Source organism: Gavia stellata, chromosome 16 (assembly GCF_030936135.1).
Source record: "Gavia stellata isolate bGavSte3 chromosome 16, bGavSte3.hap2, whole genome shotgun sequence".
Classification (NCBI taxonomy): Eukaryota; Metazoa; Chordata; class Aves; order Gaviiformes; family Gaviidae; genus Gavia; species Gavia stellata.
Window position 1 is genome coordinate 8,102,236 of NC_082609.1, and position 13,239 is coordinate 8,115,474.

Here is a 13,239-nt window from a genome sequence, read left to right on the forward strand (position 1 = left end):
AATTCTGATGAATCCTTTGGGTAGGAAGATTTCAGCAACTGTAAAACTGTTTTTGTTGGCGATCTATTGCAGTCCTTGCACTGGCACACAAGTGAAGCTGGTGCACATTTGATTATTGGCTGCTATAAGAAAATGCAGGTGGGCACATGACTGAAATAATTACTGTCTACATCTTCAAAAAAAATCACCTCATTTCCTTTAATAATTAAACTACTCTGCACTAAAGTACTGCAGGTCAGTAGACTTCATCTGCAAGAAAAGCAGCTGCTGCTTCATAAAACCCCATTATCTTTATTTCTTCTCTTCTGACATTTCTGTAAATTTTGGCTTTGTGGCAGGAGCAAAGCTTCCACTTTACACTGATGCAGGAATTGGGAGCTTGGCTGTGGGAGCTCTCACTCCCCAGCCAGGGTCTGGAGCCCTCTTTCTATGAGACAGTACCCTGCCATGAGAAAAGCCCCAGCTGTCCCGACCTCAGAGCAGCACCCAGCCCTGCCCCGCAAACCACAGTCAGGGCTGAGAAGAAAAAAGAACAGTTCTTTCTTCTCATTTTGTTCGTGCCCACTGCTATCGTGATAGCTTTTAACTGAAACGGTTGTCAAAACAAATCCTTTCTTTAATAATGCTATCAACCAAAAGAAGAAAAAATACAGAGTTTATTGTAGTGCGGATTTTTTTACCCCAGACACACTCCTTTCAAGTCTAGTTTTCTTTAAGTTGCAAAAAAAAAAGCTCTCCCTTTAAAGATCTGATCAGTCTAACCACGACTAAGGCAAGGCTTTTTCCATATATATAAAATCAGAGGAGCATTAGCCAAAAGGTGTTCTAATAACAAAAACACTTCTCTACTGCACAAATAGAGCAGAGGAATGTTAAGCCTTCAATACAGCAGAAATGTGCAAGAACTGCTAAAACCCAGAGGATTTTCAAAATGGGATTTGAGCATCATTGTTACCAATGAGCAAGTACAGAGGCAGGTGTGACACTTGGTCACCTCTGGTTAGCTATTCTGGACTTCTTGAAGTTCCATTTTAGCTGTGCATTTCTGCTCCTGTGATTCCAACAGAGGCTGCTCCCTCCCAATGGGCAGGCTCAAAAGATAGAAATTGCAAAAAAGGAACAAAGCAGGGAACTTTCACAGCACAAAGAAACAGATACCATATGTGGAGCAGCTTCTAAGACAAATTAGGACTCCCGCTAACAGAACCAAATTGCTTCCTCTCCCCCTACTTTAATATACCTTCCAAGAAGAAGGAGCATTGCATTATAGTGTTTTTACAGAGAAACAGGAGAAAAGCAGTATCTGAGTTTGTGAACAGTCTGTGGCCGACACGTCACGCTGCACTGAAGAAGGGGAATCCTCCTGCTAAATTCTCTCATTAAATTGCCCAAACACAAATCAATCCGTTTCAGCCAGTTCTCATTTGTTGCTATAAAGCAAAGTACCCCCATTCTTAGGGCCAGGTCAGCATTTTCCCAGCTTGTGCTGAAGCAAGCACTCTGCAAGAGAATGAGAAACAGCACCCTAGTGAGAGTCTCTGTCCCATATCCCTGAGTCATTAACAGACTTCTTCAGGAAGCCGTGGCTTCTCTTCAGCAGCAATGGCTTGATAAGGAATCCTCTCTGCTCTATTCTTTTCAGCCTAGGAACTGCAAGGTTCATAAATATTTGCCCGTTCTTGCACCTCCTATCCAATATTCAACACCAACGCAGAGCTATCAGGAACCTAATTTATGTCTCTGACTTTAAAAAAAAATAAAAAAAATCACACCATGATTTTAGCTAACTCTTTAACTAGCCAGCTGCTACTCTTTTCTCCAGAATTGTCTTCACAGTCCAGAGAGCTTCTCCAAAGAGCTTGTTAACACATACAGCAGAGGGATTTCAGTGAAAAGATATAGACAGACCATGAAAACAGAGAAGCAATCTGCACTTTAAGTCTGTCACGTTGTCCACCAGCCTGGACTATGCTAATCACATCTCTCAATGTGCTGTAAGAGCTGTCATTGCCAGACTGCATTTAATCACCGTTCTTGCAGCAGCAGCGATCAGAGTTAATCTTTTTCCCTTTAATAAGAGCCATTACATCATTCTCCAGCATGGAAACTACGAAGTGGGAAGGTCAAAAAGTTCTTAATTAGAAGGATTTTTATTGCTGTGATAGTTCCGTTCTAGCCTCAATAACGGAGATCTGCAATACAGGCAGCAAGAGCTGGAAGGCATCTTGGATATATGAAGCACTGTTTGAAGCCTATGAAAACAAAAATCAAAATACACACATGAACAATTATGCTACCAATCAGCTTTACTAACCACATACTCATTTCAAACAGCATTGATTAATGCACATAAGAAACAGAAGCCTAGTGCTTGTCGGATTTTTAAGGCTTCATTCTAGAAATCAATTTAGTACTAAGTTTTTGAGGGGCTTTATGCCACTAGACAAAAAAGCAACTGGCTTTAAAACTGCCAAACAACATCAGGTGTAATCCAAATGCAGGATAGTGTTTTCAATAACAGATGAGAAGAATTTATTTCAAAGTGAAGCATAAGCATGCTGTGGCAGGAAGGAAGAACACACCAACAGGAAACACCTGTTTCCTACCACACCTCAGAAGTTTACAAGCATTGAGAACCCACTTAACAGCTAGGAAGTGTTGGGACTCTTGCATGCTAATTTCTAAGCTTGTCTAATGTTTGCCTTTGGACATTTAAATTCTAGAAATCCAGACTGCTGAATTCAACGTGTGTCTTCTGACCCATCATAACTGTCAGCTGACACCACATAAGGCTCACTCTTCACTAAGTAACTCATATCTTGTGCAAATCTACGTACATTTATTAAAACTTTTAAATTATTAGCTAGGTAAGCAGAATCTTAGACCATGGGTTAAAGAACTTAACATGCATAAGGATACTGAAGTGGAAAAAAACAGCATATCTATTTTTTTAGGTATTAGCTTAAAAGTTTTAACTTCAGCATAACTGACCTCCAAAAACACTCCAGTGATTAAGGGATTAAGCACATCTGCTTTCTCTTTAACCTGCAGAGATCAGACATATATTATCCTGATTGAAAATTTGACCGCATTTCTTCAAGCAAGATAAAGCTAAATCCTCAGTAAGTTTAAAATCACCATTGCTCCCTTGACTATAGGAAAGCTAAGTCACAAGCTACAGAAGACCTGCCTTGTAGCATGCAAGTAGGAACGAAGTAACCCACATATGCTCAACACAAGTCATATATGAATACACATGTTAGATCTTCAAATGAACTGTGGACAATTAGAGAATTTAGAGATAATGATATCGTCTTCAATAACACCTGAATGTTTTGGAAAATCCACAACAGGATCACAAACCTTATTTTCTTTTGTCTCCTTAGTACTGTCAGCACCAATTCCCTCCCCCACTCTGTGCCAGGCTGAATGCAGCAGGAGGCATTCAAAAGCTCAGCTCAGCTTTTTCAGCTGCCACAATCTGGGGAACGCTGACCTAGAAGATCAGTTCACAGGGCAAAAAACTGCATATATAACTGTGCAAACAAGAAGCGCTTCATAGTGAAGACCCCAAGGCTGTAATCAACTAAGCACATCTCATTCCAAAGACATACGGTGTAACTCTTACCCCTGCAGTCGTTAAGCACATAGTAAACTCTTTAGAGAAAGTTGACAGTTCTTTACACAGCACAATCGTCATTCTGTAGAAGAATGGGAAAACCATGTAGTAAATACAGTCTACAAGAATAACCTTCTTTTAGCATTCATCTAAACAACAAATACCTTTTTTCCATACATATAAAGCTAAACTAAAACAAAATTGATATAGAGCAGGTAAACAGTGTATGAAGATCCAGAAGTTCCCCAAATAAATTAGGGAGGGGAAAGATGGTAAAATAAAGAATTACAGCTGAAGATCCAAAACAGCATCCAGAGGACAGACACATCCATTCAAGAACGAACAGTACTAACTTGCTTTTTTTTTTTACTGACAAGTGTCATTTTCTGACTTCGAAAGTACTGCATATTTCATACACTTGCCAAGTATCTCCCGACATAAAAGAAAAATCTTGTGTTATCTATTATTAGTAAGACCAATCTAATAATTAGTTGCAGTAATTTTACAGTATCACGTACCTAACATACTAAATGATTAACAAAGAGGTAATTAAGAATCACTTTCATACAAGTGCTTTGTCATATTTTAAATGTCTATCTACTAACTAGCACAAGCTTAGGGCAAACATTCTTCTTGGCTATATAAAAGCTTTCAAGTAAGGTTTGCTCTCTTATCAAGAAATGTCTTCAAGCTGGAAAAACAGACAGATGAATTCTGCTGGAAGATGGTGATGCCACCCACTGCAACTTTGAACACATATGCAGAATTCAAGAGCCCTATATCCCATGGATTTGCAAAAAGTTATTAGACAGTTTAATCAGTACGTAAGTAATTATATACTACACTTTAAGAGATGAACTTACTGTGAAAGCAACTTGGCTCTGTCTGTGGCTGTCACCTCTTCTTTCTGACCACGTAGAAACAAAGCTGCAGTTTTGTGAAACATTTCAATGGAGCATGCTGTCAGTTCAGCCAGACTTCTTATGGCAAATGCATGAATATCCTGCAAGAGTTAAAAAAATTCCCCATACCATACAAGAACTAGCAGCTTTTATTATTTAAAACAAGTGACTCACACATCGTACTATCACTACGCTGCCCTTTCAGACCTCAGAATCTGCACAGAAAGAGAAACCCATAAACTCTGGGAATCACAACTGTAACTTAGCAGCCAGATAAACACTCTGTGGTCAGATACTCTCCTTCTTCATTACTCAGTTACCTCTACTGATTTTTTAGCATCATGGTCACCATGTCTGGATTCTACTTCTTGGTTTTCTTCACTCTCTTTTTCTTCTTTAGGAAGACTGCTGTTGAATTGTGCTATCCATTCATGAGCAGACGTCCTTACCTGTATGAAGATGTGCCATAGTATTTAATGACTGGAATGAAGCCCCCCTGCACACCACAAAACATTGAGTATTGGATCTCTCTAGAGGAAGGAAACAGCTACGACTCCTGAGCTAGTGAGAAGAACCAGGACAAATGATCCTAATGCCTTCAGGACTTTGTAGAAGGTTGGCTGCACTGATGTAGCTGAGGGCGGTCATTTCTCTAGTACCAGGTGCTGGAGTTTAACAGCAAGACCACGACTAACAGAGGTGCTTTAAAAACATGTATGCAGAATGCTGCTGCCACTTGGTGGATCTGAAGGGTAGTGAAATGAAGGCAAGAAAGGCAATTCTACTTTGTACCAACTTCCAAATGTAGTACAGCCAGCTGCTTTGTATCAAGAGGAGGGCTTCAATTCATGAGTGTAGGCTGATTTCACTGTGGTGGCTGAAGGCTTACTGCTCCCAGTTATCTTTGCCACCACTTACTACTGCCCAGTGACAGGGCAGAGACACGCTGGTGTCTACTGATTCAGAGCCAAAGACACTACAGAACATGATTTTGCCCCATAAAGTCAAAGGAAAAGGCCCATCTCTTTTGCCTACCGTTGTCAAAGGATCTAAACATGGCTTATTTTCATGCAATTGGTATTTTCGCAAGCAAAGCAGGACTGAGAAGCAGTTCCTGTGAGGAACCCCTCCGGCTTTTAGAAGATGGGAAATATCTCACCATGATCAGTTTGTCCGGCTTTGAGGAGATACGCAATTCTGAAAACAACTCTGTTACTTCTTTTGTGAACTCATCTCCTAAAGGACAGGAAAGGTTAAAGAATTCACACAAAGGACAGATACAGGAATAAGCAACACTTTGATGCACAACTACTTCTGCACAAGTCTGTCAACTGTTTCATTTATTTCTCTTTGAATGATCACCACAGGCAAGAATGCGTTAGACCCGGTTCTAAAAATGTGGAGACACCAGTGCCAGAAGGTTAGCTTTTGCTTTCTCAATTCTGGTTTTGTAGCTAAAGGAGGGGGGGACATTACTTTTTTTTTTAAAAACAGGCAGCTTTTTGTAATGCACTAACTTGCACATCACCTTGGAGAGCCTGAAACATCACTTAAAGCCTATGGTTCTCCTATTATATGCAGCAGGGCATATGTTAACAGTGGGGGGAAGGCTGTGAGATCCATCACGTGCAAATATAAAAGATACACTAAATGTTAAATGATAGCAGTGCAGGTGTGTAAGCCCTCCCTGATGAGCCATGTAGGTAAAAGTAATGCAAGAAATTTACATTTAAATCTGCATAATCCTCCAGAATCAGACGGCTCTTGTGTATGGGGGCACCTCTGAGTCTTTTGGTCTGTGTGGCTAACTCTCATATAAAAAATAAATAAAAAGGCTTTTTGCTTTCCCACAGGTTGGACAACTCTATTCACAGTCTTTCCCTCGTGGTCACGGAAACGCAGCATCTCTTTGAATTTGCATCTTGGCTCAAGGTCAGTTGTATGAACTGCCCAGGATTCAAGCAACTCTAATCCTGCTCTGGCAAGAAATTGTTCCTGCTACAGAATTAATGCACAGCAGCTTCCCAGAGATAAAGGATATTGCTACCTGTCATGTTCCTGGCCACAGACAGCTTTAGGATTAAGCATCCAGCTAAAGAATAACTTAACTTTGGCATCATGCCCACTGCTAGTGATCAGGGCTGATTGGTTCTACACTGATAATTTCATTGAGAACCAGCTTCTCCTTCCCAGAACCTGGGGTTCTCTTACCCTTCTTTTCTTCTTCTTCTTCCTCAAAGAATTCTGGTAAAGAAAATGCTTCTTTGAGTTGTTCCATTTCCTCCTTCAGTGTGTCCAACTCTTCTCCAGAGAGAGCATTTAGAACCGATTTCACCTAGTTAGGGGCAGCACAGCCAAAGAGAGAATCATAAATCCAACAAGAAAAAGAAACAGGATGGAAGACGCAGCACTGGTTTACATTGCACATAAAAACATCACATGTTAATGAGCAAGTGGTATTTTCCTACAGGAAGGAGGAAAGGGAAAAAGACCTATTTGTGAAGCCCCGTTAGGTAATAATGGATTCTTAAGGAGTTACTCAAATTTCTTTCATAATAAAAGTGAAAGACTTCTGAAATTGCATGCTGATCTGCCCTCCTCCCTGCCCCAAGACAGAGAGGACAATCTCTGCTATGCTTACAATACTCTCTTCTCCAGACCAACACAGCAAACAAGTGGGTATGAGGAGAGAGTAACTTGTAAAAAGTTGTTGAAGACATGCAGGAACTGAGGCTAGTTGGGCAAAGAGAATGGCTTTAGGAGCTGAGGACAGGACATAATGCTTCCAAGGTAAACACCAGATCATAATGCAGGGATCAAAGTGAAGTTGTGTAATCAATCGTTTTATAGCACGTTCTGAGCTCTTCATTTTACATGTATATACATCTATTTCTAATCTTTTTTTTTCCTGCTCAAAATAGAAGGCAAATTGCTCAAGGCCATTACCTTTGATTCACTCTCTCTGGAAAGCATCTCTAAGGCCTCCAGATGCGAAAGACCCTGAAACTCATCAAACAGTAACCCATAATGGGCTTTCTTCTCCGTAGCCATGGTAACCTCAGTAGCTGTCTGCTGCTCTTCTTTCTCCTTTGCCTCTCGTAAGACCTGAAAAAGAAAAGCAGAGGACTCGGGTCAGTGCAAGAAGATACAGAATACGGGAGGAGAAGGCTTTTGGTTCAGTAGTAAAAATGATTGCTTAATGCAAGGACTGCAAAAGAAGGGAGAAGAAATGAGAGAAACCAATGAGGAGCTGATACAGAACTGCCATACCTGAGATAATGTAGAGCTTCTATTCATTAGGCCCTTTGTTTTTTTGAATCCAGGGTCTCCCTCAGCTATTACATCCATTGTCTTTTTCCCGATGAATTCCAAGGCATCCAGACCTCCACTAATAACACTTTTTCCCTAGGAATCAGATTTGGATATAGAGAGTGCATAAAACTCACAGAAGACTATACAATTGAAGAAACTGAATTGGGGGATTTATATCAGCAATGTTATGCCGGACGCTCACATAAAAGCCAAATTGGTTGTCACCCTAAAATTCAACCCTAATCACCACAAAAAGAGCAGAAGGACACGGAAAGAGCACAATACATTATCATCCAACAGTTTAATATAGCACTCAGACAGCTGCAGCAATCTGATGGGACATAGATTTTTATTTTGTGAACAGGCTGGTTCTCAGCACATTAAATTATTAAAGTATTTAGTGCTCATCCTTCCAGTCAGAAAACACTAGACCTGTGGGTTTTGGTTGCTAACTCTTGTTCAAGCCTTAAAAGCAGAAGCAAGCTTTCCATCTGCAGCTCTTTCAGATTCACGGGCAAATTGACAAGACAGCAGATCACAAAAGCACAATTTCTAAGGGTAATGGGTTCCTTTGAAGTGCATTTCTCATGGTCACAGGAGCAAGCTGATTTCCAAGCAATTTGAGCTAGTTTCACAGAAGTTTTTGAAGAGGAGAATGGATTTCATCTCTAGACAGTTCTGTGAAAATCAGTGGAAATATTCCAGGAATGAGTCTGACCCTGCATTTACCTGAATACTCTAAAAGAAAGAAGCAGAGACAACCGAGGACAGAGGTAACATGCATGGGAATGCACACACCACACAGTCCACTGGTAGGTTTTTTTGTTATATATCAACATTTAATATAAAACTATCAAAATTCAAGACAACTTACACACTAAGTGCCAGTTAGAAGCATGGCACAAGATAAAGACTGTCTGAAGGTTGAAACAGTTTCTCACCATTCATCCCACAAAAGTCAAAATGAAAAAGTTTCCTCTTACGATGTTTCAGGTGAAAGGCAAAAAACCCAACACTGTCTTAAACGCATTTTCTCCTGCATTCCTAACTCACTCACTGTGCTTTGAACAGCAGTAGAGATGGTTGATAAAACTCCAAGAGCCCCAGCAATAGGAAAGGAACTGCCATCATCAACTGCATCTGTGCTGTTAGCACCAGGATTCTCGCTTCCTGCATTAGAAGGCAGAAAATTAACTTCCTCACCCCCAGAAAAAGATCCTGTCAGCTGCAGAGCGGAGAAAATTAAGAAACACCAAGTGTCAGTCGGGAGCAGGGCCAGAACTGGGATTCTTTTCCTACCTACTCTTCAGAGCTAACAGAAGTAAGCAATAGAGTATCATTTTAACACACAGGTATCTACCTCAATATGCAAGATGCAGGGTAAGGTGATGCTATTTTGGGGCTGATTACATTATGAGAAACATTTCGGTGTTGTTCTTACGCAGTAAAAACTGACCTGTTGTAGCATCTCTAGTCTCTGAAGAGATTTCACTAGGACTGGGGATCCCAAGGGTTGTTTCTGCTTTTTCTATGACATTTGAAATACCTTGACCTAGAGAAGACAGCAGTATTACTTTAACCATGAGATACAACAGAAATCAGAACAGAAACATGATTTGGGCTGCATGTTGGTTTTTATTATTCTGGACTCCTCCTGTTCAAGACAGCTTACCCAGCACTACAACCTACTACTATCCAGCTTGCTTACCAATGTAAAGAACTCAGGTTTCATCTCAGCTTTTAAATCAAGTTGTAAATACCAGCTGAATACCAGTTTAAAATACCAGCTGAAAATTATGCAAACACCTTAAAAACTTGAAAGTAATTTTGGCTGTGCATATATCTCCTTAATCTCACTGTACCTTCTGGTAAAAGTTTTCCCCATTACTTGAACAATTCTCTTGACATTTTTCCAATAATTGCTGCTATAACTGAAATCCCCTTCTCTAGAAACAAGCTCAAAAGCACTAGCTTGAGACATGAAGCATAGTTAAAATATTTATCAACTACCAGAAAGAGCCTTACCTACAGTTGCTACAGTAGCAGACGCAGTTGACAGAAGAGATTTCCCCCAGCTTCCCCAGTACCCCCATCCTGTCTGAACTGCAGCAGGAGAATCTGAGACCTTTAATGAAGAAAAGCAAAAGAGAGTGATGCAGGTATTATGGTGAGGAGAGGAACACAAGCAGTCTATGACGTGTAACTTTTGTGCAGCTTTTTCTTTTCAGATAAACAGTGATGTGAATTTTCAGAAAAGAAGTGGGCCTTATGCTCAGAAGCATTCTGTGCTCAAAGCCATGAAACGTGAAGTCACATTATTCAGAGCTAGCACAGGAACATACCGTGAGGGTTTCAGCTGTGGGCTTTTCTGTGGCAGCAGGCTGGCTTGGGGGTTTGGGTTCAGGTCTTTTCCGAGTCATAGGCACAGGCTCAAGCTGTTGCTCTCTCTCTTCATTGCTCTCAGTGCAGCCAAGTTCCTCTGCCTTCTGTTCATTTTCATCTTTGTAAGAGGTTTCTTCTTTCAGATTTTCACCACTGTCTCTCTCAGACATGACTACGAACAGCCGTAGAAAGCAAAGCAGGTAAAATAATCACTCCCTTGTACGCTTTGACATTAGTTCAAAAGCATCACATTTGTGTTTTAAATAATTAAACACAACTAAGACAGAAATCCCTTCATGTTGCCACACATACCCGGATGAACAGGTGATGTTTTTAAGCAAGTGCGTACACCAAGTTACGTCTGACTGGAAGAAATGTCACACTTGGAAGTTTAAAGTCGCACAGAAACACGTGCCTTTATCTAACTGACACACCCTCTCTGCGGGAAAGAAACAGGTTGCTAACTCTGAAAAGCAAATGAAAGGTACAAAAGGTCCTCAGATAATAAATCCATGACTTGCTTCACCAAAAAAAAAAAAAAACCACAACCCCTAAATTGCTTGGGATGGTTGCTTTGAAGGGTTCATATACGAATGGGGATAGCTGTCAGAAAGCCAGGCAGGCAGGGACGCAGCGACTGGCTCGCTTCTGTATTTAGGGCTGTGCTTCGCCAAGGCGTTAATCTGAGACATGCTCTGGCCCCGATGTCACACATCAGGGATGACGATGCCCACGAACAGGGCTGCCATGCTGCGGCCTGCTCGCAGGGGCAGAGGTTTTTCTCTCCTCCTGGCTTCGCGGCAGCACTTCACCAGCTCCAGGGCAGTAACTTGCAGGCGGCAGCAGCAGGCACGGACGGGCAGGGCCACGCCGAGCACCCCACAGCCCCCTGGCATCACCACCGACGTGAAGCCCTGTCCCTGGAGAGGTGGCCACTGATGCAATCAGAGCAGCTACCCCCAGCCACGGGATTTCGCTGGCTTTAAGCGAAGGAGGAGGACAGCAGCGCCTAGGGAAAGGGCAGCTCCGGGTGACGGGCTGGGGACCCCCACCCCATTTCCCCGTGACCCCCCACAGCGGCTAGCGGGATCCCGCAGCAGCCCCACCACCCCCCGGCCTGGCCGGCCGCGCTCGGCTCCCACCGGCACCCGGGTCCTCCCACCGGGCCCGTCCCCACCCGGGACACCCCCCCGGCCTCCCCAGCCCCGGGAGGCCTCCCTGTGCCTCCGCTTCTCCGGGAGACCCCCAGGGGCCCATAACCCCCATACGGGGCTGCCTGCCCCACAGGGGACCCCCAGGTTCCCTAAAGCCGCCCCATGGGACTCCTGCCCCATAAGGGGACCCCCAGGTGCCCACAACCCCCGCCATAGTACCGCCTGCCCCACAGGGGACCCCCAAGTGCCCCAAAGCCCCCCTCCCCTTGGGACTCCCCGTCCCACAGAAGGCCCCTTCAAGCCCCTCGTGCCCCCGGCCCGCCGAAGGCCCGCTGCGCCGCCCGGTCCCGGTCCCGCCTCACCCGCCAGAGCGGGCCGCCCCGCCAGCTCCGCGCTTCCCCCTCCGGGCGGCCCGCAACCATCGAGGTGCGGCGCAGAGCGGCACCCGCCGGCTGACCCCGGAAGTACGGCCCAGGCCGGAAGGGCGCGCGGGGAAGCACGTCCGGGCGGCGGGGCCGGCGGCGGCGGAGGTGCGCGGCGGGCCGGGGCGCGGGGCCGGTGGGGCGGAGCGGCGTGGGGCGGGGCGGGCGCGCAGCGACCACCCTCCTCCCGGTGAGAGCGGCGTAGCGCTACCTCACCGCGTTACGGTGACGCCGGGTTTTACCTGGAGACATCGGAGTCGGGGGAAAGGGCGCAGCGGCGCGCGGGCCCTCCGCGCCCACCCCGCTGCTACGGGAGAAGCCGGGGGCCCGTGTCTTACCTCGCTGTTTTGGCGTGGAAGTGCTGCCGGGGGGAGGTCTTCTGGCGTGACGTCAGGGCCCTGTGACGTCAGGCCGCGTGACGTCAGGCCGGCGTGGCCTGGGTGCCCTCGGCAGCAGTGTGGGGAATGTGGATGTACGTCGTGTCTCCCGCTGCCTCGAGCGGCCCAGCTTGAGCGGGGTTTTCCCACGCGTGGGTGCGTGTGGGGCCGGGGCTGCGGGGGCCAGGGCTGCCCTTTTGTGGAGTTTTGTGCCTGGTCATTTTTGGCTGACAGAAGAAAAAAGCTTGTTTTCACCTGCAGCCAGCGCCGTGCCCTTCGTGAGTTACCCCGTGCCATGTGTCGGGCAGCCAAGGGACCATGTACAAGGCAGCCACGCGCGGGCGGGATCTGCTCTGGTCTCCTGTGGATTTGCCCCATACGTTGGTTTTTGGGCTGTGGGTGCAGCCGCTCCCCTGCGGAGCCTTCGCTGGTGCTGGCAGAGGGTGAACCCTCCCCGCGGCCTCTCCCATGCTGGGAACACCAGTAATGTCTCCGGTCAAGGCCACGCCATCTATTTTCACAAACTTCCCAGGAGTTAACGTCTTCAGGGCTCTGCCAAATGCGGCTCCCAGATGTGAAAGAGGGCCAGAGGGGCCTCACGGCATGGTCACAGCAGCCTTATTTCTGGAAGGCATCACACTGGGAGTAGGAAGGTGTGCGCTGTGCAAAAGCGATCCATTTATCTCTATTTAGTGCGTGTTATTACCAATTAGCTTGTTGTAAATGCCAAAATACGTTCCCACATCGTGTGCCAGAAGTGGCAGTCAGTCAGAGCAGTCTGTGGTCTGTCAGGTGTGTCTCGGTTTATTGCTTCGCTTTTCTCCAGGTATGAAATGCTGTTATGAGCAGTGAATGTAAAGCCATATAACTTGCAACCTCTTGAGCCCCAATTTTGCAGTGCCTTATAAATATGTGTATTTTTAAGTACTATCACTATTTACATTGACCTCAGTGGGACTACTTACAGTGCTCTAGGTTAAACACACATTTTTTCAGGATAAGAGCCAAAGATGACTCATATGAGCATATGCATCACGGATTTTTATCTTTCTACCGCTATTTGTTGTTACA

The 13,239-nt window shown here is 44.8% G+C and overlaps 1 protein-coding gene across 1 annotated transcript; it reads right to left on the bottom strand.

Moving 5' to 3' along the window:
* Window positions 1–647: 647 nt before the first annotated feature.
* Window positions 648–11,757, bottom strand: FAM114A2 (family with sequence similarity 114 member A2). Its single transcript, XM_059825266.1, has 14 exons — window positions 11,732–11,757; window positions 10,176–10,387; window positions 9,859–9,958; window positions 9,290–9,385; window positions 8,891–9,003; window positions 7,792–7,926; window positions 7,468–7,626; window positions 6,733–6,856; window positions 5,681–5,757; window positions 4,842–4,970; window positions 4,483–4,622; window positions 3,629–3,701; window positions 2,992–3,045; window positions 648–2,252 (listed from the first exon to the last, which is right to left on the bottom strand). The coding sequence occupies exons 2-14, from the start codon at window positions 10,383–10,385 to the stop codon at window positions 2,151–2,153; spliced, it is 1,512 nt and encodes a 503-aa protein (XP_059681249.1). The 5' UTR covers window positions 10,386–10,387; window positions 11,732–11,757; the 3' UTR covers window positions 648–2,150.
* Window positions 11,758–13,239: the final 1,482 nt, after the last annotated feature.